The following is a 23,395-nucleotide window of genomic DNA, read 5'->3' as shown; positions in this document are numbered from 1 at the left end:
TCGCTCTGCACGTAATGACGGGCGATACAGGGGCCGGAGCATCGTTACGTCACGGCTCCGCCCCTCGTGATGTCACGGCCCGCCCCTTTCAATACAAGTCTATGGGAGGGGGCGTGGCGGTCGTCACGCCCCCTCCCATAGACTTGCATTAAGGGGACGGGCCGTGATGTCACGAGGGGCGGCGCCATGACGTCACGCGGCTCCGTCCCCTGTATCGCCCGTCATTACGCACAGAGCGAACTCGCTCTGTGCTGTAATGATAGCGCGGTGCCGCAGCGGGGATCCCGGGGGTCCCCAGCAGCGAGATCGTGGCGATCTGACATCTTATCCCCTATCCTTTGGATAGGGGATAAAATGTCTAGGGGCGGAATACCCCTTTAAATGGACCCCTATATTGGCCCATGTGGAAAAGTCTGAAGTGCAAAATATAATCCATCATACAGCTGCCAACGCAGAAACAAAGGAGAGGGGATCAGAATAAGGCAATTTTAAACATATTTTGATATTTAAAAAAAAAAGTAAATTTAAAAAAAAACAAAAAAAAAAAAACAATAGAAAAGCGTGTAACCAGAACACGTCAATAAAGAGAACACGTCAGTTTTACCGTAAAGTGCACTATGTTAAAAAGACACCCCTTTTTATTTTCGTTTTGCCATACAGTTTATGTCACGCAATTGGTCACGCAAAAAAATAATTTAAACAAGCATATGGTTCTGTGGATGGAAAAATAAGAGTTATGACTATTAAAAGGCGAGGAGGAAAAAAACAAAAGCGCAAAAATAAAACTTGGCTGTGTCATTAGGGCAAAATGAGTTAAAAGGTGTGACAACTTGCGCTCCGGCCATTCACTTTGGCCATGAGCGCTTTGTCCCCCTCTCTTCCCCAGCCGGCGGGGCTGGGATTCGCATCGCGGATGCACCCGCATGCGAATCCCAGCTCGTCACTCACCTCAGTCCTCTGCTGCTTCCTCTCAGCTCCGGCGCGCATGCCCCCGCCTCCTAGGGCGCACGCGCCAGAGCTCTTATATTTAAGGGGCCAGTGCGCCTGTAATTATGGCTTGCACCAGAGTCACACTTATAAGTTTCTGCATCTCCCACATACCCCTGCTGGATGTTTGTTTTCCCCAGTGCCTTATACTGTGTTTCCTTGCCGTGTACCAGACCTTGCATTCAGTGACCTGACTTTGTACCTTGCAGCCTGCCTACTGACCTTCTGCTACATTCCTGTTTACGCTCCTGAGCTGCCTGTGTGGTCGAGTTGTGCCAGGGATAGCGACCTGGGTGCCGCCTGCCGCAGCAAGACCATCTCGCTTTGCGGCGGGCTCTGGTGAAAACCAGCGGCACTTTAGACTCCGCTCGACTGCGGTGAGTCTAACAAAAGGGTTTACCAAATTTCCAAAAATCACCATTCTTGCACAAAAATTTCAGAGCTCTATTATTCTCACTGGACATATCTAATAGCCATATATTTGTATTCGGTTTCTGTCTGCCCTGATTGCCTGGTACTTGGCACACATATACGTCCTGAGTCTCATCCAGACTATGAAGCGAGCGCAGGAGATGCACTCGCATCATAGTCCCCGGGACCCGCCGCAGTGTATTCTGTTACTTTGTAGCACCTTACCTCGGCGTGTCCACCGGAATTTAGAGTCTTATTGCAATGCTCGCACTTCAGGCAGAACTTGTGCCAATCCTTTCCCAGTGAGGTGACCTTCTCGGCTGCGGAAAGAGAGAGAGAGAGGCGTTTTAACAAAACTGGGATGACTGATTGTAGTGGATAGGATGCAACAAAAACTGCAACAATTATTTTTTTTAGGATCCATAAAGCTTGGCCAAGCCAATATAACAAATGTTAGTTACCGGCTGCAGTATCATATGCACAATGTATAGGGACACCATCGTAGCAGTGGGGGGGAAACGGGAGGAGTGGGTACTGTTCTCCTGTTCTCTTATTATTTGTTACACCATTCCCTGCGCGTGTGAAATTTTTTAAAAGACCAAAAAAAAAAAAAAATAACCTTTTATGATCATCTATCAATGTTTGATCGATGGGACCCTATTGATTGGCACTATAAAAGGGCAATGGTACTGCAGATCAGTCGCTTGACGCGATGAAGGTCACAAACATTGGAACAACAGCAATCCAAGAAAGAGGGCGTAAACCAGTGTTTTCCAACCTCCAGCTGTTGTAAAACTACAACTCCCAGCATGCCCGGACAGCCGTTGGCTGTCCGGGCATGCTGGGAGTTGTAGTTTGGCAACAGCTGGAGGGCCACAGATGCGGCAGTACAAGTGAGAGGGCTATATGAGAGGGAAAGCAACTTCCAACGTGGTCCAAGGCTGTGGTGTCTAACTTGTGGCCCTCCAGCTGTTGCAAAACTACAGCTCCCAGCCGTTGGCTGTCCGGGCATGCTGGGAATTGTAGTTTTGCAACAGCTGGAGGGCCACAGATGCGGCAGTACAAGTGAGAGGGCTATATGAGAGAGAAAGCAACTTCCAGCGTGGTCCAAGGCTGTGGTGTCCAACTTGTGGCCCTCCAGCTGTTGCAAAACTACAGCTCCCAGCCGTTGGCTGTCCGGGCATGCTGGGAGTTGTAGTTATGCAACAGCTGGGGGGCTGCAGGTTTGACACCTAGGGCCAGCTAAGGCCATTAATATGACATGTGATCACACACTATGTACTGGAGGCTACGTGTACAATATATATCATCTTGGATGTACGTTTTTAGATAATACCTTACCCTTTAAAATAGAAATCCCCAATAGTTAGGTAGATGTTCCCATTAAGTGGTTTCCCCCAATAAGTTCCCTCCAAAAGAAAATAATAAAAATCCTACTCACCTTCCCTACGCTCCCGCGCTGAGGCCTCCACATCATCCACTCTGTTAGTGGTTCAGGACCTTCTCCTTTGCTCCGTAATCCGGAGTGGTGCAGGACCTGCCGTGTGATGAAATGACATTCTTGTGCTACAGGTCCTGCACCACTCTGGATCACAGAGCGAACGATAAAGAGGCCTCAGCGCGGGAGCATGGGAAAGATGAGTGGGTTTTTTTATTTTATTTTTACGGTCCGCAGGTACTGGGGCCACTTGCAGCCGTACAAGTGGGCAGGGCCGGTTTTAGGCTTAGCGTGGCCCTGGGCAAAATGAAAAGTGGGGCCCCAAAAGTCGTAATATTGCACTAACCAGATTTGCACATTTTTGGTCACTTCAAATACCATAAAAAATATCTATAAAGCAATTGAAAAGTCCCATAAAAACTACAAATCACAGCACAAAAAATGACCTTCATACATCCCCATATACAGAAAAATAAAAGTTATAGGGATTTTATATTTTTGCATAGTTCCCCCACATTAGGTTGGCAGCATTGTTCCCCCACATTAGGTTGGCAGCATAGTTCCCCCCAAATTAGGTTGGCAGCATAGTTCCCCCACATTAGGTTGGCAGTATAGTTCCCCCACATTAGGTTGGCAGCATAGTTCCCCCACATTAGGTTGGCAGTATAGTTCCCCACATTAGGTTGTAGTTCCCCCACATTAGGTTGGTAGTATAGTTCCCCCACATTAGGTTGGCAGTATAGTTCCCCCACATTAGGTTGTAGTTCCCCCACATTAGGTTGGCAGTATAGTTCCCCCACATTAGGTTGGTAGTATAGTTCCCCCACATTAGGTTGGCAGTATAGTTCCCCCACATTAGGTTGTAGTTCCCCCACATTAGGTTGGCAGTATAGTTCCCCCACATTAGGTTGTAGTTCCCCCACATTAGGTTGGCAGTATAGTTCCCCCACATTAGGTTGGCAGTATAGTTCCCCCCACATTAGGTTGTAGTTCCCCCACATTAGGTTGGCAGTATAGTTCCCCCACATTAGGTTGGCAGTATAGTTCCCCCACATTAGGTTGTAGTTCCCCCACATTTAGTTGGCAGTATAGTTCCCCGTTGATACATCACTGAGCAGCCCGCAGGGGGCCCTGGGCAATTGCCCAGTTTGCCCCGCCTTAACGCTGGCCCTGCTTCAAGATGGAGGGATATATGAGAGGGTAAGCAACTTCCAGCGTGGTCAAAGGCTGTGGTGTCCAACCTGCGGCCCTCTAGCTGTTGCAAAACTACAACTCCCAGCAGGTTGTAAAAAGTTGTAGTTTTTCAACAGCTAGAGGGCCACAGGTTGGACACCTGAGGCCTAAACTAAGGCCAGATAAGGCCATGAATATGACATGTGATCACACGCTATGTACTGACTGTAGGCTACTTGTCCAATATTTAATCTTAGACGTCCATTTTTAGATACTATAGAAAAATATAGTTATTCCCCTCTAGCAAGCGATACCCTGAAAGGAGATACGCCCTTGGCTACAAATGGTGCGGCATTCATTGCTTAAAATGAACTAATGGGAGAGTAAAACTTTCCCTTTTAAGAAACAGCCATAAATCACCATAAAAGAGTAAAAAATAAAAAGTACAAAAAACAAAACAGAACAGATTACAGGCAATCCCTGTGCTTTGTATTTATGCCTGAATGAAGTCAGCGGTAGATTAGAAAAATGCTTTATATAATCCTGGAATGTTCCATTCACCTTCTCTGCTGAGTGGGGCGGGGACACCTGTTCTTTATCCAATGCAGGGATCCTCAAAGCTATTGTCACTTTTTTGTCCTTTATGGCTACAACCTAAGAATTCAAAGTGCTCTCCCAGGACACGTATACTGTGCAAAGCATTTATTATTTGCATACTCTTGGATAGGGGAGGCCTATTATGGTTCAGGAACTGTCCAGAGCAGGAGAAAATCCCCATGGCAAACATATGCTGCAGTTCCTAAAATGGACAGAGGTGTCAGCAGAGAGCACTGAGGTAGTGACAGAAAAGAAATCCAAAAAGAAAAGAACTTTCTCTGTAGTATATACAGCCGCTAATAAGTACTGGAAGGATTAAGATTTTTTTTTTATAGAAGTAATTTACAAATCTAGAAAGAACTCCGTCCGGCACCAAGGTATGGGGTAAAAAAAAGGGCTTGTCTTTATTCATTTCACTGCAGGATACATACAGATAAAGATGTCTGACGCGTTTCGCCCTTTACAGGGCTTAATCGTAGTCTACGATTAAGCCCTGTAAAGGGCGAAACGCGTCAGACATCTTTATCTGTATGTATCCTGCAGTGGAATAAATAAAGACAAGCCCTTTTTTACCCCATACCTTGGTGCCGGACGGAGTTCTTTCTAGCATAAGGAGTTGCCGGAGGCGGTGCCGGCAGTCCGCAGCACAGGTGTGAGAGGTGTCCGGCGCTGGTGAGAGCGGTATCCATATTCCTTTAATTTACAAATCTGTTTAACTTTCTGGCGCCAGTTGATTTAAAAAATAAATAAATAAATAAAAAATAAAAAAAATTCCACCGGAGTACCCCTTTAATGTTTAGTAGCCTGAACCATCCAATGTGCCTAGTAAACATAGAATAATAAAATGCTTCTCTTTCATTTTTAGTATGGACTAAAAGTTTTTTAGTATAGTCATTGGTAACATTCCTATAATTTACGGTAGGAGATACAGGATCCTACACAACCTTCATGCATGTATATCTAAGTGCCCTAGACTATGCACAGTAAGGATATCATATACAGTGGTCCCTCAAGTTACAATATTAATCGGTTCCAGCACGACCATTGTATGTTGAAACCATTGTATGTTGAGACCAGAACTCTATGGAAACCTGATAATTGGTTCTGAAGCCACCAAAATGTCATCCAAAAATAGGGTAAAAAGTGAGGATTAAAGAAATATAAGTAGAAAACTAATATAGATAAAACAAATCCTTATATATAAAAGTAAGAAAGATCTGCTGGGAGCTGTAATCACTGTCTATGTCAGTGTTTCCCAACTAGGGTGCCTCCAGCTGTTGCAAAACTACAACTCCCAGCATGCCCGGACAGCTGGGAAAACTAATATAGATAAAGCAAATCCTTACATATAAAAGTAATAAAGATCTGCTGGGAGCTGTAAATCACTGTCTATGTCAGTGTTTCCCAACTAGGGTGCCTCCAGCTGTTGCAAAACTACAACTCCCAGCATGCCCGGACAGCCAGGAAACCTAATATAGATAAAGCAAATCCTTACAGATAAAAGTAATAAAGATCTGCTGGGAGCTGTAAATCACTGTCTATGTCAGTGTTTCCCAACTAGGGTGCCTCCAGCTGTTGCAAAACTACAACTCCCAGCATGCCCAGACAGCCGTTGGCTGTCCGGGCATGCTGGGAGTTGTAGTTTTGCAACACCTGGAGGCACCCTGGTTGGGAAACAATGGTTTATGTAGAGGAAAGGAGCTTCTTCAGGGTCCTATACAGTACACACAGTGTCCCAAATGGAGCCGCCCTTACCTGGAGTCCAAAGGAGCAGCTAACCCTGACACCAGTCAGTGCATACACTTCAGTAATACAGATAATTTACCAGTAAAAATGTCCATTCTGACTGGTCGGTTCTTCCAGTCATTGACACGTTTCACAGATCTGGACTGTCCGTAGCATTGTATGTTGAGTCTGGTTTCAAGTTACAATGGTCCATAAAAGACCATTGTATGTTGAAACTATTGTATGTTGAGGGATCACTGTATTATATGCACCCAAGTTGTACCTACAGAAATGTCCATATTACAAGAATTTTCCCATTCCTGTTATTCATCACAATTGTCTTGTGGACACTTGGCCCGGTCATCGCCCACACCGCACGTGCCAGCAGCCTCTTTCCTTAATTTCCTGGTGTGTTCCATGAAAAAAGACTTTTCATGGAAGAAATGACCTTATTTCCTGTAAAGCTATAAATAAGGGTGAGTGCGGCACTCCACGTTCTTTCCACAACTTATGTCACATCGTCCTACAAACCCCTGGGATCACGAAGGCACCGGGAGACGTAATGTAATGACCGTCTTGGGGAATGTAAATGTATAGTAAGAAGGTGCCGCTTCTAATATGCGGATACATCACTATATAAACAGAATTTACTCTATGTGCTCTCTCATTACCCTTGTAACCTGGAAATTCCAGAAATGCAACACAACAAATACAAAAACCCAAACCAGCTCTCACCCTCTTCCTGGTAGGCGTCTGCGCCAATGGCCAAGAGCAATGAATGGCCTGAAGTAAATCATACAGCAGCAACATGGATGTCAGCAAACTGGTAAAAACATCTTAAGTATTAAAACATAGTCCACATGATATGTACTATTGTACGGCAGGCCTGACGTGTTCCGTTCTACAGGCCTTAAAGGGTTATACAGGAAAAAACTAATATATATATATATATATATATATATATATATATATATATATATATATATATAATTAGTTTTTTCCTGTATAACCCTTTAAGGCCTGTAGAACGGAACACGTCAGGCCTGCCGTACAATAGTACATATCATGTGGACTATGTTTTAATACTTAACATGTTTTTACCAAATCTGTTTAACTTTCTGGAGCCAGTTGAGATATATATATCTCAACTGGCTCCAGAAAGTTAAACAGATTTGTAAATTAGGGAAATGTAGATATGTGTAGCTCTACCACAGAAAAATGAGCGAGGTTAACTAAAAGCTCTCCCCCACAGAGAGATGCAGAAAAGTGAAAAAAATAGAATAATAGTCCTCAGCTCAATATCAGAAAAGATTAATGGAGGATGTCTGGTATCAATAATAGAGAAAAAACACAATTAGTGTATAAATGGTATTTAATAAATATTAAATAGTGCGTTCCCGCAGGGCCCTACGGTAGCGCACAATTGGTTAAAAAAAGAAATATAAAATACAACAAGTAGTTACACTACAGAGCGAGTGTATCTATTAAGGCTGACAGCCGTATAATGATACACTGGATGATACACTGGGTGATGGTATGTTAAAGTGTTACTCTGATCAGAATAATAATAGATTCAGTGTGCACAAAAAAATAATAAGAATAAAAATAATAATAAAACGTTCCTCCTGGAAAGAAAAATGATTTGATAGAAAAAATGGATGATACAAGAAAGATAAGTCCTGAAAAATAGGTCCTGAAAGTGAAAAGTAGCAGTCCTGTAAATGGTGGAGTTATGACCTGTAGGATGGATCCTATAATTGGCCTAAAGTAATGTCCTGCAAAAAATAATGTCCTGCAAAAAAGAAACGTATACTATATATGGTGATACCCTAAGAATTGTTTGAATAGTGGATATTGCAATTAAATCGCTGTTGCCGGTTTCTCCACTCCACAGCCTACAAATAGAAATAAAGTCACTGGCACGATTGTGCCACTCACCGCACCGCTGATGGGCAGATGGATGATGAACGGATGAGCTCTAGCCGGGGCGGCGTGATGGTCGCGGGATAGATAGCCGTTCTCACCGGCGAGCTGTCCCTTGGCGTCAGGTGTACTCTAGCCGGGGCGGGGTGTTGGTCGCAGAATCTCCAGCCGCTCTCACCGGCGAGTTAACTCTTGGCGTCTGACGTAGCAGGTCAGCTGATGGCAGGTCAGCTGACCTTGTGCGGGAGGTTAGTTGGTGCTAAATGATGTTGTATAGTAATGCTGCATGCAGATAGAGATGTTGATCAAATGGTGGAGGGTTCAACACCGGTTCAGCAGATGAATTTAAGTACCGGACCATGTAATGAATGGATGATGGATGAAGTCTCTCCAGAGAGGAACTATCCGATGGATGCTTGTATAACCGCAGCTGTAGTGTAAACTAGACCAATAAAAGAGGCTCAATCTCGATCACCAAACGCGTTTCGGGGTTCAGAGCAGATAAGTAATACCCCTTCCTCAGTGGTGGACCTGCCATCAGCTGACCTGCTACGTCAGACGCCAAGAGTTAACTCGCCGGTGAGAGCGGCTGGAGATTCTGCGACCAACACCCCGCCCCGGCTAGAGTACACCTGACGCCAAGGGACAGCTCGCCGGTGAGAACGGCTATCTATCCCGCGACCATCACGCCGCCCCGGCTAGAGCTTATTCGTTCATCATCCATCTGTCCACCAGCGGTGCGGTGAGTGGCACAATCGTGCCAGTGACTTTATTTCTATTTGTAGGCTGTGGAGTGGAGAAACCGGCAACAGCGATTTAATTGCAATATCCACTATTCAAACAATTCTTAGGGTATCACCATATATAGTATACGTTTCTTTTTTGCAGGACATTATTTTTTGCAGGACATTACTTTAGGCCAATTATAGGATCCATCCTACAGGTCATAACTCCACCATTTACAGGACTGCTACTTTTCACTTTCAGGACCTATTTTTCAGGACTTATCTTTCTTGTATCATCCATTTTTTCTATCAAATCATTTTTCTTTCCAGGAGGAACGTTTTATTATTATTTTTATTCTTATTATTTTTTTTGTGCACACTGAATCTATTATTATTCTGATCAGAGTAACACTTTAACATACCATCACCCAGTGTATCATCCAGTGTATCATTATACGGCTGTCAGCCTTAATAGATACACTCGCTCTGTAGTGTAACTACTTGTTGTATTTTATATTTCTTTTTTTAACCAATTGTGCGCTACCGTAGGGCCCTGCGGGAACGCACTATTTAATATTTATTAAATACCATTTATGCACTAATTGTGTTTTTTCTCTATTATTGATACCAGACATCCTCCATTAATCTTTTCTGATATTGAGCTGAGGACTATTATTCTATTTTTTTCAGATTTGTAAATTACTTATATTAATAAATCTTAATCCTTTCAGTACTTATGAGCTGCTGAAGTTGAGTTGTTCTTTTCTGTCTAAGTGCTCTCTGATGACACGTGTCTCGGGAACCGCCCAGTTTAGAAGAGTTTTGCTATGGGGATTTTCTTCTAAACTGGTTGCCGATTTTTTAATAGAAGTAATTTACAAATCTGTTTAACTTTCTGGAGCCAGTTGATATATAAAAAAAAGATTTTTCCTGGATAATCCCTTTAAGTGCTTCCTCTAGCCGGTGCCGCCAGGCGCACCGGCTAGAGGAATCACTGAATTGAGTTGAGTGAAAAAGTTGAGTGAAAAAGTCTCAATTGTGTGAAACAGTCTGTCTCGTGTGTGAAACAGTCTGTCTCAATTGTGTGAAACAGTCTGTCTCAATTGTGTGAAACAGTCTGTCTCGTGTGTGAAACAGTCTGTCTCGTGTGTGAAACAGTCTGTCTCAATTGTGTGAAACAGTCTGTCTCAATTGTGTGAAACAGTCTGTCTCAATTGTGTGAAACAGTCTGTCTCAATTGTGTGAAACAGTCTGTCTCAATTGTGTGAAACAGTCTGTCTCAATTGTGTGAAACAGTCTGCTCCTACCTGCTTTGTGGTGTTGTGAATTAATGAAGAAGAAAAACTTACTGGAGAGTGCAGTCCCTATCTCTTACTGTATTGCATTATGGAAAGTGTAATGTCCTGGACAATGTTCTGCTGGGAACCTTGGGCCCTGGTATCTTGTGAATGTTACTGTGACATGTTTCATTGTACAGATCAAGTCCCCCTCTTCCTCTTCACAACAGCGGGATCCCCTAATAGTAGTGGCCTCTTTCAGGGGTGGGGCACACTGCAAACATTGGGGGGTAATGAACAAAAAGTGAGAATCTGTTAAAGGGGTACTACCCTGCCCCAGCCCAGGCTTGAAGCAGCAGCTGCTGTTGCAACGTCACGGTCACGCCCCATCGTGACATCACGCACCCTCCATTAATGTCCATGGGAGGCAGTGTGACTGACGACTGTCACACCCCCTCCCAGAGACATCAATGGAGGGGGTGCCGCATGACATCACGAAGGGGATTTACATATTAACGGGGTACTCTCGTGCCCCGGATGTTCAGAAGGCTGGGGCACGAGAGTACCCCGTTAATATGTAAATGTTTAATTATAAAAAATAACTACCTACCCCAAAATGGTAACAATTAAAACTACAGATCTAATACTATATAAATTTGGTATCGCTGTAATCGTACGGACAGGCAGAAAACAGAATACATGTCAGCTATGCTGAAAAGTGAACAGCATCAAAACAAAATCTAGGAAAATTGCGTTTTTGTTTTTAAAATTTTAGCCTACAGATATTTTTTTCTTTTTCGGTTTTGCAGTGTATTTTATGGTTAAACTTAACAGTGTTGTTGAAAAGTACAAATAGTCCCACAAAAGTCAAGCCCTCATTTGGCTCTGTTGATGGAAAAATACAAAAAAAAATTATGACTTGGCAAGGAGTAAAAAAGAAAAAAAAAAAGTGACAGAAATAGGAAAGGATTAAATTCATATATATATATATATATATATATATATATATATATATATATATATATATATAAATATATATATATATATATATATATATATATATATATATATATATATATATATGCATCTCTGTGCACATAAATTTTGGCGCAGATATGCTGCACATATGTGGAAGTACCTCAAATAACTAGTTTTCTCCATTTACTTTTAGATGGAACGTGCGCCAAAATTTGCAACAAAAATTGTGAACTGTGTTTGTTTATTCCTCGGATAAAGTTTTTATTTATTTATTTATTTATTCCCCCCACTGTTTAGGAACATGACAAAGGAAGGAACTTGGCCTCCAAATTGTCCCAGATTTGAGTCCAAACGATCATCCATGGAGGCCGCACCTCACAACCAATGGGATCTGCTTCTGATGTCTTGTTGCAGATACCACAGGACAACTTCACAGGTCTTGAGGGGTCCAGGCCATAAAGGGGTACTCCCCTGGAAACCCTTTTTTTCTTTTTTTTTTAAATCAACTGGTGCCAGAAATTTAAACAGATTTGTAAATTACTTCTATTAAAAAATCTTAATCCTTCCAGTACTTATCAGCTGCTGTATGCTCAACAGGAAGTTCTTTTCCTTTTGAATTTCCTTTCTGTCTGACCACAGTGCTCTCTGCTGACACCTCTGTCCATTTTAGGAACTGTCAGGAGCAGGAGAGGTTTGCAGAAGACAGCACTGTGGTCAGACAGAAAGGAAATTCAAAAAGAAAAGAACTTCCTCTGTAGCATACAGCAACTGATAAGTACTGGAAGGATTAAGATTTTTAAATAGAAGTAATTTACAAATCTGTTTAACTTTCTGGCACCAGTTGTTTAAAAAAAAAAAAATGTTTTCCAGGGGAGTACCCTTTTAAAGGGGTACTCCGCCCCTAGACATCTTATCCCCATCCAAAGTATAGGGGATAAGATGTCTGATCGCAGGGGACCCCCTCAACCTCCCTGCTGCACCTGTTGTTTAGAGTGTCGGGTGCAGCGCCGGAGGCTTGTGACATCACGGCCACGTCCCCTCAATGCAAGTCTATGGGAGGGGGCGTGACGGCCGTCACGCCCCCTCCCATAGACTCGCATTGAGGGGACATGACCGTGACGTCGCGAGCCTCCGCCTTGCATCGCCAGTCATCCAGCACAGAGCGAAGTTCGCTCCGTGCACCGGATGTCTGGGGTGCTGCAGCCGAGATCGCAGGGGTCCTTCCGCTGGATAGGGGATAAGATGTCTAGGGGTGGAGTACCCCTTTAAGAAGTCAGAGTACAAGGGTGATCTACACAATAGCAGACCATGGCTGACTGGCGTATAGGTTCCATAACAATTGTTCCTATCTTTTTTTGTAATAATAGTAGGTTAGTCAGCCCTAAAATGAAGTCCGCCAACGCATTGCAGTCCAGACCTTGGGCATGCGGAGGCCAACACAATATTATTAGACAGATGTTATGGAGGATCAGTGGACACGGTAGGTCAGCATTTTTCGTGGTCATGACTGAACAGTATAAATAATCCTGACATAAACCTAATCAGTGGTAAACTTCCCCCATACACGGCCCTACGACATGTAAACACCAGTATAGCACCGGGCCCAGCTTGTTCCAGCGTCCTCTTGTTTGGCCGGGAGCAGCTTCTGAATCAGCAGAAACAAGTAAAGCAGAGAGGACGGACGGGGCAGATTTATCAATAACACGTCTGACCTCAGCTACACAGTGCTGCAGGTCTCCAGGAGAGGCATGTGGGTTGTAGACTTCAGCTGTGGTATGCCCTATCCTTGGCATATGTGTGGCGCGGTTTGTCTATTAAAGAACCACTCCGAAAATGTTGTCTCTCTTTTTTTTGTTTTTGCTTATATAGTGGAGAATTGGCTATTATTAGAGATTAATGCAGAGGTTGTTGTATGTGCTTGTACTCACCTGACTTGTGGTAGGGACGTGTTGTGCTCCATGTTGGATGCAAATCATAAATGTTGCCTACATTTTCCATGAATCCTTATGGCTTTGCAGGGAGAGGGTGTGAAGCCTCATCACTGCACCTGGTCCTCTAATCAGAATGCTGGTGAACTGATTAGACTCGTAAATGAGTTGGGGTCAGTTCACATTATGTGCAGTGCAGTGGAAGGGAAAGTGATTCCACCTATAATTCCGATGTTTTATAAAGATTAAAAGCATTAAGACTGTGTTCCTACAATGAATTCAGCAAAAAAAATAAAAAAATAAAAATAAAATATATATATATATATATATATATATATATATATATATATATACACACACACACTGCAACATTTCTTGATTTGCATCTATATATATATTTATATATATATATATATATATATATATACACACACACTGTGTAAACACACCCTTAAGGGAGGTGTAAAACTACTATATATTCTGATCCCATAGAGATAGTAGCAGCAGTATAGAGATAGAGCTGCGGGTGAGCTGTATAACTACTTTATATACTGACCCCATAGAGATAGTAGCAGTATACAGATAGAACTGAAAGGGAGGTGTATAACTAATATATATATCCTGATTCCACAGAGATAGTAGCAGCAGCAGTATACAAATAGAGCTGGGAGGAAAGGTGCATAACTACTATATATCATGAGCTTATAGAGGTAGCAGCTGCAGTATACAGATGAAGCTGGAGGGGAGGTGTATAACTACTATATATCCTGTTCCTATAGAGATAGTAGTAGCAGTATACAGATAGAGCTGGAGGGGAGGTGTATAACTACTATATATCCTGATTCTATAACGATAGTAGCAGCAGTATACAGATAGAGCTGGAGGAAAGGTGCATAACCACTATATATCCTGATCCCATAGAGATAGCTACAGCAGTATACAGATGAAGCTGTAGGGGAGGTTTATAACTACTATATATTGTGATCATACAGAGATTACAGCAGCAGTGTACAGATAGAGCCGAAGGGGAGGTGTATAACTACTATATATATACTGATCCCACAGAGATAGCAGTAGCAGTATACATATAGAGCTGGAGGGGAGGTGTATATCTACTTTATATCCTGATCCCATAGAGATAGCAGCAGTATACAGATAGTGCTGGAGGGGAGGTGTATAACTACTATATATCCTGATCTCATAGAGAGAGCAGCAGCAGTATACAGATAGAGATGGGAGGGTTATAAATACTATATATCCTGATCCCATAGAGATAGCAGCAGTATACAGATAGAGCTGGAGGGAAGGTGTATAACTACTATATATATCCTGATCCCATAGAGATTGCAGCAGTATACAGATAGAGCTGGAGGAGAGGTGTATAACTACTATATATATCCTGATCCCATAGAGATAGCAGCAGCAGTATACAGATAGAGCTGGGAGGGGAATAATTACTATATATCCTGATCCCATTGAGATAGCAGCAGCAGTATACAGATAGAGCTGGGAGGGGTATAACTACTATATATCCTGATCCCATAGAGATAGCAGCAGTATACAGATAGAGCTGGGAGGGGTATAACTACTATATATCCTGATCCCATTGAGATAGCAGCAGCAGTATACAGATAGAGCTGGGAGGGGTATAACTACTATATATCCTGATCCCATAGAGATAGCAGTAGCAGTATACAGACAGAGCTGGAGGGAAGGTGTATAACTACTATATATTCTGATCCCATAGAGATAGCAGCAGCAGTATACAGATAGAACTGGGAGGGGTATAACTACTATATATCCTGATCCCATAGAGATAGCAGCAGCAGTATACAGATAGAGCTGGAGGGAAGGTGCATAACTACTTTATATCCTGATCCCATAGAGATAGCAGCAGTATACAGTCATAAATGCCTCATATATCATATCCAAAATCCAGTAGAGTACATAGCTAGGGCGAGTTAATGTAGAGAAGTGTAAATAACACGGTTACATAACACAAATACATAAAACAAGCGCCATAGGTAACCAGCTAACAAAAAAAACAATGATACTATTGAACAGCAGCGGGTCGGCTTTTAGTGGCGAAGGCTGATTCATGGGTACAACCTGTCACCCCGATGAGAACACTATAAGCACACCCGCTGCATGCCAATGGACTGGCTGTTTTCGCATTCATTCGCCCATAGACGTCACCCGCCCCCAATCCATTCACCGTCCTGTCTGTTCTCCTCTACGGCAAATATTACAGGCAGAAAAACCCGAAGCTTTAGAGACTCTCCCTGGAGGGACCGATTCAGGTCACGCAGCAGCTAAATATAGCAGGGACGGACATCTGTAGGGAGAGGGACGGGCAACATCATCGCATGGAGGGGCCATCGGATGAGACAATGTTAGGATTGCAGAGGGTTTGGGGATAAAATGGTTAAAACAAAGTGAAATAGGGAGCTATTACGGCGTAGGTATGTGGATGTATCTAGTGGAAAGAAACCTAACCTGAACATCATAGCAAGAAACTATATTAATAACAATTCGCTAGGATGGTGTTTCCCAACCAGGGTGCCTCCTGCTGTTGCAAAACTACAACTCTCAACATGGCCAGACAGCCTTGCAATGCTGGGAAGCAATGCTCTGCAGTCTGCACATACCCCCCATGTGTATAGCAGTGTGTGTGTGTATGTACATTCCTTTACAGGTAGGGGTATGTGCAGAGCATTGCACCCTAGTGTCTGTACATTCCTACGTTAGCGGGAGCGGGCGGGATTGGACACAAATGTCGCAGGAGCGGGCGGGAGCGGGATTGAAAAAATTGTTCTGCGCAGGGCTCTACCACAATGCTCATTTTTAGCAGCATACAAAATGAGTGTCGTCTCAGGTTTTCCCAGGTTGCAGTGCGGCCCGATACATAACTTCACCAGTCAGGTGTTGAAAGAGAGCCTGTCTGTGCTTCAATGGGTGGAGTGAGGGAGATCATTCTCCACAGGCCTGCAGGGAATTGTAGTTTACAGAACACATGCAAGGGAGCTTGGCTGTGCTGCAATGGGTGGGGTGACTGATCTGCGGGAAGGAGATAAATTACCTCCCACCTAGATAGAAACAAGGGATCCTGGGGATTGTAGTTGAGAAAACACAAACAGGAAATCGCCAGTTCATACAAACAAGCCAGCAGCATTATGGGGGACAAAGGACACGCAATTCACCACCAACACAAACACAATTTCTTGCTAAGCACGTCTATTGCTGTCTGGCAGGTAAGTGCAAAATTCACCTTATGGTGGATAACCCCTTTAAGGGTGATCACCTGATACTCTCACATACAGCCAATATATAATCTAATTAATATGCAGGGCCAACATTTTCACTCAGCTTTACACTTTGGCATAATTCCTGTTCTATTTTAATGGAGTCTGCTCGGTTGCTATAAGCAGCTGCTCCACTTTTCCCTTGCACTAGTATTGATAATCTTCTCCCCATGATCTAATCAATCTTCTTCTCTTATAGAGAAAGGAAGAGTTGACCCCGTGCGGCCCTGACGTCTAAGGTCCAGGGTGCGGGATGACATCTCGCTGACTTACATTATGAGCTGCACTGGGGACAGGGAATGACATGGGTGGTGCAGATGGTCCTCATACAGTAAATCATCCAGCTTCCTCCATTGTTGTCTGAGACGCAACCTTGAGCCAACCTTAGAACCCATATGACCCGAGAGGCCTCCTCATCTGTAGAAATAGTAATCGGATGCCCATCTGGAAACGCAATCGCTGGTGACATCAACCTCAACAATTCCAGGAAATGTCGCTGCACTCTCGCGGACTTGGAGTCCCCTCGTGAGAGACCCAATGGTGATTTTGCTACCCACATTAAACATTTATTCCTCATCTTGTTGTTGTTGTCGTTTTCGCATGAGCAAATAATCGACAATTCCCTGATGGTGCCCATTGTCATCACTTTTGGGCCACGTGGGAATAGCAGCCAGACAATTCTCATTGAACACAAACCAAAAAAGAACTTGGGGTGCAATGCTCTGCAGTCTGCACATACCTCCACCTGCATAGGAGTGTAAATACACATACCCCCCCATGTGTATAGCAGTGGGTGTATGTGCAGACTGCAGAGCACTGCACCCTAGGGTCTTCTACAGACACTGGGGTACAATGCTCTGCAGTCTGCACATACCCCCATGTGTATAGCAGTGTGTGTGTATGTACATTCCTATACAGGTGGGGGTATGTGCAGAGCATTGCACCATAGTGTCTGTACATTCCTACGTTAGAGGGAGCAGGCGGCATTGGACACAAATGTTGTGGGAGCGGGCGGGAGTGGAGCAAACACCCTACGGGAGTGGGCAGGATTGGTGAACAAAAAAATTATTGGGAGCGGGATTGAAAAAACAGTTCCGTGCAGGGCTCTACCACAATGTTCATTTTTAGCAGCATACAAAATGAGTATTGTCTCAGGTTTTCCCAGGTTGTAGTGCAGCCCGATACATTACTTCACCAGTCAGGTGTTGAAAGGGAGCCTGTCTGTGCTTCAATGGGTCGGAATAGCAGCCAGACAATTCTCATTGAACACACTCCTAAAAAGTCTCCAGTGCTACAAGACTCCGTTCTCCATTAAGACATGTCCAATATGTCACATCCTGCAGATGAGAATTAGGGACGTCTGCCAATTCACTAGCAAGGAGATTCTTATCAGTGTATGGGTGCCACCTTGTTGGGCGTCTCCTTGCCACTGGCTGCTGCTCTACCAAGACTCACATATCCTCTATGCTAATGGAGATGTTCTTCTCTTGCTGCTCTGGCCTATAATGGAAGGATTCTTCACCTCTTTACTCTACCGCAGTAGTCTCCATACCGTGGAACACCAGATGTTGCAGACCTACAACTACCTGCATGCCCGGGCAGCCAACGGCTGTCCGGGCGTGCTGGGAGTTGTAGTTTTGCAACATCTAGAGGTCCATAGTTTGAAGACCACCACTCTACGGGTTAGTCAAGGATGCAATGGTATTATGTATATTGCATAAAATATATAGATATTTTGCTTTATAACCTTTATGGGCCAGTTTATGAAAGAAAATGTTAACTAATACACCATTATATCTGGGGGACCAAATGGGGGTGGCTTAAGGAAAATTAAAGGGCTACTCTGCTGGAAAACATTTATTTTTTTTAATCAACTGATGCCAGAAAGTTAAACAGATTTGTAAATGACTTCTATTTAAAAAAAATCTTAACCCTTCCAGTACTAATAAGCTGCTGTATGCTCCACAGGAAGTTCTTTTCTTTTTGAATTTCCTTTCTGTCTGACCACAGTGCTCTCTGCTGACACTCTTTTTATTATAAAAATACAAAACTTATCCAATACAACAAAAAACAAGCTTAACCAGCTATAATATAAATCAAAAACAAAACCCTGCCTAACCGGCCAGCCCAGCTTTACAAAGCAAAAAGAAAACAAACAAACAAAAACACACTGACACACATACCAAAAATGAACATAAAAACAGCACAACTTGGCTTAAACATAAACATAAAATTAGCACTACCTGGCTGTAACTCAAACCATCCATACTCGGGGGGGGGTAAAAAATAAAAAAATAAAAAAATAAATAAATAATAATTATAAAAATAAAGAAATAAATAAATAAAAATAAACAGCACAACTTGGCTTAAACATAAACATAAAATTAGCACTACCTGGCTGTGACTCAAAACCATCCATACTCGGGAAACAAAACAAAAGGGGAAAATAAATAAATAAAAAATATAAAAATTAAAAATCTAAATAAATAAACAAAAACACATAACACAACAACTGGTCCGACTGCCATAACTATAATATGAGACAATATAAAACGATGTAGATACAAAACCAAATAGATACAAAATCACTAATAGAAATTAATAAATTATAGTATATAAACATAAATATATGCACCCTATTTACAGAAACCTACAAAAAAAAAAAAAAAAAAAAAAAAAAAAAAAAAAAATACAGGAAATCCCTACACTCGAACTGTGCCCTCACCCACACCACCCCTCCTGCACATGGGTCAGAGTCCATACCGTTCCTCTACAGTTTACAAAGTTCTGTCCTTAACTGACCCATGTCAGGTCCCCCAAAAACACGAAAACACACTACCACCCACAAATACACCCTCCCCACCTAGCACTCCACCCAACCAACTTATACACAAACTTATACATACTAACTAACAGACACTGAACCACAACCCACTTTAGGCCCAAGTTTGGTCGCCTGTAAGCCCTTCATGCCATATCAGCTTAAAACAAAACAAAAAAGCTAGCGTGCACATGCATTAGCCCACCACCAGAAAGAAGGATGGCAGACTTGATACACCAAAATAATTTTTAACTCTTTTCCTAACTCCCCCTACAATTCTCCCTAATTCTATCCCTCCATTAAAGCTAACCCTACTCTCACCCTATCTCTATCCCTATCACACTTCCCCTATCCAAAATAAAGGTACTCTACCCAAAAGATCTAGTACCTAGGGCACATCAAAAGAAAACCCTCTCCACAGGAGAGAAGCCCTACTGGTACCAAGACTGCCATACTCCAAAGACCTGATCTTCCCGAGGTCACCGGTGATATTCCTACAGACCTCCACCTCGGAGAGGATTTTCTGCTGGGTCGACACTAAACACCGTGCATTCCACGTGTAGTACCTAACCACTAAACTAACTAAGAATAAAGTGCCCCGGTCTCGGCCACCCAGTGTCCTGAATGCCCCATAAGCCCACTCTGGATAGGTAAGGCCGGCAAGTTGACTCCAGCCGATGGAAGCGCCCACCCGGTTGTAAACCCCTATATTAAAGGGACAATGAAGCAGGAAATGGTCCATGCTTTCCAGCGTGTCCCCACACTCTTCTCGGGGACATCCCCGGTCATCAGAGTTCCTGCACTTCAGGTTGTCCCTTACATATAGCTTCCCCTGAAAGCAGCGCCAGGCCAAGTCCCAAAACTTCTGGGGGATCCTTTTCATGTTTAAAAGGTACAACCCCACCCTCAGATCCCGACCTGGGCAGTCCCTGAGTGCCAGAGGCCTCTGGAAGTGGGTCAACAGAACCCGTTTGTCAAGGAACTGCCTTGACTGGGTCCTGATCTCCCACACTCCCAGACCCCACCGACGTATCGCCTTCAGAGTCGGGGTAGCGTAAGCCGGAAGATATCCATGGGGCGTACGGAGGTCCTTCACTTGCCCTCCTGTCTCCCATTCCTGGAAGAAAGGCCGAAACCATTCCCTGCAGGAGAGTACCCACGGAGGAGCCCTCTCTGACCAGAGGTTTGAGATGTTAGCTTTTAAAAAGGTGTTTGTTAAGAACACCACAGGGTTTACCATAGATAAACCCCCTAGTCTCCTCGTGCGGTACGTAACCTCCCTCTTGACTAGGTTCATCCTGTTCCCCCATAACAGTTGAAAAAACAGGCTGTAGATCCTAGTGTAGTAAGCCTCTGGCAAGATACATACGCTGCCCAGATAGATAAACAAGGGGAGCAGGTACGATTTGATCAGGTGTACCCTTTCCCTGAGGGTCAAAGACCAACCCTTCCACTGGTCCACCTTCTGAGTGGCATCCTGGAGCTTACCATCCCAGTTTTTGGTGGGATAATCATCCTGGCCAAATGTGATGCCTAAGACTTTTGCTGATTCTTGGGGCCCTGGAAGGGTGTCCGGGAGATCAAACGTGGGATCCCCCCCTCCCAGCCAGAGACTCTCACACTTATCCCGGTTGATCTTAGACCCGGATGCCTCCGAGTAGCGTTCCACCTCCGACATCACCACATCAACCCCCTCTCTCGAGGAGACGAAAATAGTGACATCGTCGGCGTACGCCACTACCCCCTGGATGGCCCCCGGCTCCGCCAAACTCATCCCGACTCCCACCAACGGTCCGCAACTCACCCTCCTAAGGAAGGGATCGATCGCGAACACATATAACAGCGGGCTCAAAGGACAACCCTGACGGACTCCAGACCCCACTCCAAAAGAGTGGCCAGACCACCCGTTCACCAGTGGGAAACTCTCTGCCCCTGCATACAAGATCTTAAGCCAATTAACAAAAGTACTCGGTAAGCCATATCTCAGGAGGACGGACCAGAGGTACTCGTGGTTCACCCGATCAAATGCTTTGGCCTGATCCAAGGACAGCAAGTACCCCTTCCAGAAACCCGCACTACTCCGCTCCACTGCCTCCCTGACACTAAGGACAGCACTTAAGGTGCTTCGGCCTGGAACAGTGCAGTGCTGGGCCTCCGAAAGGAGCCGGGGTGCAAACTTCACCAGCCGATTAAACAGTATCTTGGCCAGAAGCTTCCTGTCCGTATTGAGAAGAGCTATGGGTCTCCAATTCTCAATACGGCTGGGATCTTTACCCTTTGAGAGAAGAATCAGGGCTGACCTCCTCATTGACTTTGGCAGAGTGCCCGAGGAGAGACACTCATTGAATACCTCAGTCAAGAGGGGAGCTAAAGACTCCTTAAAGGTCCTGTACCACTCAGATGTTAAGCCATCCGGACCTGGTGACTTCTTGGGGGCAAGCTCCTCGATCGCCAGTCTCACTTCCTCTTCCCTGATCTCTTCTGCCAAAACGCCAAGAGAGGGGTCTACCCCTGGCTCAGGAATGGTTTCAGCCAGGAAACCCGACATCACATCCCGATCCAGATCCTTCCTTCCCAAGAGGTGAGAGTAGAAGGATCTGACGATCTCCAAGATCCCTGATCTGGACCGATTCAGAGATCCTGTACTATCAATCAGTCCTGAAATGACTTTACTACTCACTGACATCTTACAGTTTCTGTAAGGGTCGGGCGAGCGGTACTTCCCGAAATCCCTCTCAAAAACCAAAGATGCGTGCCTATCGTACTGACACCTCATCAGCAAGGACTTCACTCTGGAGATATCCTCTTGGCTACCTCCAGTCGAGACAAGAAGCTCGAGTTTCCTCCTCAGACCCTGATACAGGCGATACCTGTTCAGGGACCTGAGGCTCGAGAGCTGGCGGAAGAACCCCGCAACCCGCTTCTTGAATATCTCCCACCACTCTGACTTACTACTACATAGGCCCAGTAAAGGTACCTGACTCTGAAGAAAATCCTCAAAGGACTGTCTTATCTCCGCTTCCTCCAGGAGGGACGAATTCAGCTTCCAATAACCTTTTCCCATCCGGGGGGTTTCTGAAACATTCAGGGAAAACAAAATCATACAGTGATCGGAGAACTCCACCTCAACCACGGACACTGCAGAAGAGACGGCTTCCTCCTTTAAATAAAACCTATCTATCCTAGACCTGCGACTACCTTGATGATAGGTGAAACCCGCGTGGCCCGAGGGGCTCCGGATGTGGGCATCCTCTAGGCGAGCTTCTCTAGCTATGCTAATCAGCGCCACACTATCGCAAGTCAGCGGACTATTGGAGCCTCTCCTATCTTGGGACCTCGTGACATTATTGAAGTCCCCTCCAAAGATCACCTGCCGACTCGTAAAAAGAAAGGGCTTAATCCTCATAAAGAGATCTTTACGGCCCCGCTTACTTTGCGGGGCGTATATGTTAATGAGCCGGAGCTCTTGTCCCTTCATGAAGACATCTAAGATCAGGCACCTCCCCATTTCTAATTCAATAACCCGTCGGCATTCAACAGGAGCGGTAAAAAGGACCGCCACCCCACTATACGGCTCAGCCGCAAGAGACCAGTGGGAGGGACCGCGCCTCCACTCTCTTCTGGCTTTTACCAGAGAGGCTAGATCTGACAACCTGGTCTCCTGTAAAAAGAAAATGTCGGCTTCAACGCGGCCAAGAAAATCAAAGGCTGCGAATCTAGCCGTATCCGACTTTATGCTGGCACAATTAATAGATGCCAGCGTCAATGGGGTGAGTGCCGCCATACAGGGTGATTAAATTAGACGGCCACACCCTTTACTTTTGTTTTCCCTTCTTTTTTGCCCCCTCATCCCCCGAAGAAGACGAGAGGGCAGGACCACTCTTGGATCTTTTTTTCGATTCAGATAGATCCATATTATCCCCGTCTCCGTCCGGCCCCGGTCTAGCCCTGCCCTCTGAGGAAGGTGCCTCAATAGGACAGGGCCCAGTTCCTCCCAGAGGCTCTTTCTCCCTAGGCACCTCGCCCTCACCCTCCCCAGCCAAGGAGGGGGAGGAGATGGTATCGAGGACGAGGTACCGGTTTGACAGGTCAACCAGAGGGGGGGCAGTC

At 44.5% G+C, this 23,395-nt stretch overlaps 1 protein-coding gene across 1 annotated transcript in view; it reads right to left on the bottom strand.

Annotated features, from left to right (window-relative positions):
• Positions 1-23,395, bottom strand: part of CRIP2 (cysteine rich protein 2) — a 93,353-nt gene that overhangs the window by 27,158 nt on the left and 42,800 nt on the right. The window contains exon 2 of the mRNA XM_056546472.1: positions 1,624-1,718. Within this exon, the coding sequence (XP_056402447.1) occupies positions 1,624-1,718 (95 nt within the window). The remainder of the gene's footprint in view (positions 1-1,623; positions 1,719-23,395) is intronic.

The sequence above is a fragment of the Hyla sarda genome, chromosome 11, assembly GCF_029499605.1.
Source record: "Hyla sarda isolate aHylSar1 chromosome 11, aHylSar1.hap1, whole genome shotgun sequence".
Classification (NCBI taxonomy): domain Eukaryota; kingdom Metazoa; phylum Chordata; class Amphibia; order Anura; family Hylidae; genus Hyla; species Hyla sarda.
This window is presented reverse-complemented; position numbering and strand designations above follow the sequence as displayed.